The sequence below is a fragment of the Oryctolagus cuniculus genome, chromosome 4, assembly GCF_964237555.1.
Source record: "Oryctolagus cuniculus chromosome 4, mOryCun1.1, whole genome shotgun sequence".
Lineage (NCBI taxonomy): Eukaryota > Metazoa > Chordata > Mammalia > Lagomorpha > Leporidae > Oryctolagus > Oryctolagus cuniculus.
Genome location: NC_091435.1, coordinates 78,563,120 through 78,566,270, shown reverse-complemented (window position 1 = coordinate 78,566,270; position 3,151 = coordinate 78,563,120). Strand labels below are relative to the sequence as shown.

The window sequence follows — 3,151 nt, the reverse complement described above, 5'->3', positions numbered from 1 at the left end:
CTTTCAAATAAATAAATAAACTTTTTTAAAAAGAAAATTTTGAAAAATTATAACATTACTTTGTAACCTATCGTTGTATGCTCATACAGCTATAATCTATCAATATGTAATTAAAGAAACATCATGGAAACTTATTAACTACTAATATATTTATAGATTCAAATACAAACTATTTCATTAAATATTGAAAAAGAAATAAGGCAGCGCTGCGACCCTCGGCACCCCTGCGAACATGGCGCTGCGAGTGGCGCGTAGCTTGCGGGCCGCGGCCTGCAGCCTGCTCGCGGCCTCGGCGCCCGCCGCACCCTGCTCGCCTCTGCCCTGGCGGCTGCGGGCGGGCGCCGTCCGGACGCTGCGCACTGGACCCGCTCTGCTCTCGGTCCGTAAGTTCACAGAGAAACATGAATGGATAACAACAGAAAATGGTATTGGAACAGTGGGAATCAGCAATTTTGCACAGGAAGCTTTGGGAGATGTTGTTTATTGTAGTCTGCCTGAAGTTGGGACAAAATTGAAAAAACAAGATGAATTTGGTGCCTTGGAAAGTGTGAAAGCTGCTAGTGAACTCTATTCTCCTCTATCAGGAGAAGTAACTGAAATTAATGAAGCCCTTGCAGAAAACCCAGGACTTGTCAACAAATCTTGTTACGAAGATGGTTGGCTGATCAAGATGACACTGAGTAACCCTTCAGAACTAGATGAACTAATGAGTGAAGAAGCCTATGAGAAATACATAAAATCTATTGAGGAATGAAAGTGGAACCCTTACATGAACTAGTATGGAATAACTTAATCCAGCACAGTTTTCTCTTAAATTAGTGGCGGACAGGACTTAAAATAGCAACTTTTAGCAATCTTGATGGAAGAAATACCACTTTCAACTCTGCTACTGGAAGAAAATATACCCTAACTTTGTAATGATTGCAGAAAAACTCAATATGCATCTTTTTCACAGTACCTTGTGATTTTTATAGTAGGCCCTAGGCACTGGTATTCAGAATACATGAAGTTATCTGTGGTAAAAATTAGTTTTACAAATAATGTAATTCAAGGATAACATTGTTATCTTAAGCCTTATGTAATATTGTAACTTGCTTATACTCATCCCTGGTTTGGGGCCAAAATATGTAATGATCTTTCCATTGGAAGTAACTGGGAATACACAACAGTTTTTGTTAGTTGCAGTGCCAGAGAAAGAACAATACTATCTTAATTTTTGCAATATACTGCATTTGCTGGTGCTGTTGTATGCAGTGAAGGAGCAGCTCTACAGCAAAATAAGAAACATAAATAAATTTTCAACTTCCTCAAAAAAAAAAAAAAAAAAGAAAAAGAAATAAGATGCTGATGGATACCACAACGTGGATGAACCTTGAAAAGATTACGCCATCAAAGAAGCCAGTTACAACAGACCGCATCTTATGCTGTTCCTCACATGTGAAGTGTCTGGAGCAGGCAAGTATAGGCATAAAGTAAATTAGTGGTTGATTGGGACATAGGAGGTGGGGAGGGTGTAGACGTAACAGCTGAGGGGTACGTGGTGATGCACACACACATCTGTGAATGCCATGGAAACCACTGAGTCACACACTTTAAATAGGTGAATCATATGGCACATAAATTATCCCAGTGAATACATTAAAAAAGAGAAGAGGCAGACATTTGGCACAGTGGCTTTTCTGAAGGGGCTGGTCTTGTGGTGCAATGGATTAAGTTGCCTCTTGCAACTCTGGCATCCCATATCAGAGTGCCAGTTTGAGTCCCGGCTGCTCTGCTTCCCAGCCAGCTTCCTGCTAATGTGCCTGGGAAAGCAGTGGAAGATGGCCCAAGTACTTGAGCCCCTGCCACCCGTATGGAAGACCTGGATGGAGCTCCAGGCTACTGGCTTTGGCCTGGCATAGCCTTGGCCTTTGTGGCCACTTGAGGAGGGAACCAGTAGATGGCAGATCGTCTGTCTTTATCTATTAAATAAATGAATGAATGAAAATGAGTGAAAAATGCAGGAATTAGGCCTGGTGGTGAAGTCACTGGTTAGGATGCCCATGTCTCACTTTGGGATATCTGAGTTTAATTCCCTGCTCTGACTCCTGAGTTCAGCTTTCTGCTAACACAGAGGCTGGGCAGCAGCAATGGTGACTCCAGTAGTTGGGTTCCTACCATGTGTGTGGGGAACCTGGATTGGGTTCCCAGTCCCCAGCTTCAGGCCACTGAAGGAATTTAGGGAGTAAATCCATAGTTGGGGGCTCTCTGTCTTTGAAGTATATAAGTGAATGAGTGAGTGGATGAATGCAAATTTTGGGAAATAAATAAATAGAGTACATGGTTTTGGCTTGGATCTTTTTTGTAACAAAGGACATTATTGGGACAACTGGGGAAATGAGAATGGTGTCTGAGGACTGGGTGTCAGATTAACTTCCTGATCTTGATATCATGTTTCAGTTACACAGGAGAATCTCATCTTTTGTAGGAAATGCTCGCTGATATGTGTCCTAGTATTTGCTGGTGATGGGGCATCATTGTAGGTAATGAAAGGTAGTCTGAAAGCTTCATGAAAAAGTTTGTTGCAACTTTTTCACAAACTTAAGATTATATTTGCTGAACTAAAATAAAATTTGACCTAAGCTACCCTCCATCCACACTTGACCAAGAGCTTGACCCCAAGCAGCTTGCCTCCACAGCGAGCTGTACTCAGATGTGCTGCATAAAGGTGCTATGTCCCAGTTTAAGAGTATCCCACTGGGGCCCGCGCTGCTGCCTAGTGGGCGAAGCAGCCACCTGCAGTGCTGATATCCCATATGGGCGCTGCTTCAAGTCCTTGCTGTTCTACTTCCAATCAAGCTTTCTGCTGTGGCCTGGGAAAGCAGCAGAAGATGGCCCAAGTCCTTGGGCCCCTGCACTCAAGTGAGAGACCTGGAAGAAGCTCCTGGCTCCTGACTTTGGATTAGCTCAGCTCTGGCCGTTGTGGCCATTTGGGGAATGAACCAGCGTATGAAAGAACCCCCCCCCCCCCCCCACCGCTGCCTCTGCCTCTTTGTAACTCTGCTTTTCAAATACTAAATAAATAAATCTTTTTAAAAAAGAAATAAAGTAGTTTGGGGGAAAATAGTTATTTCTGTAGATGATAATAAATGAGTAATAATTGAGCAAATAA

General features: G+C 42.7%; 1 protein-coding gene across 1 annotated transcript; it reads left to right on the top strand.

Moving 5' to 3' along the window:
* Positions 1–206: 206 nt before the first annotated feature.
* Positions 207–1,283, top strand: LOC138842965 (glycine cleavage system H protein, mitochondrial). Its single transcript, XM_070073174.1, has one exon. The coding sequence runs from the start codon at positions 233–235 to the stop codon at positions 752–754; it is 522 nt and encodes a 173-aa protein (XP_069929275.1). The 5' UTR covers positions 207–232; the 3' UTR covers positions 755–1,283.
* The last annotated feature ends 1,868 nt before the right edge of the window (positions 1,284–3,151 follow it).

Excerpts from the sequence above, each read along its gene's own strand:
- LOC138842965 (XM_070073174.1), top strand. The coding sequence starts at position 233 with ATGGCGCTGCGAGTGGCGCGTAGCTTGCGGGCCGCGGCCTGCAGCCTG.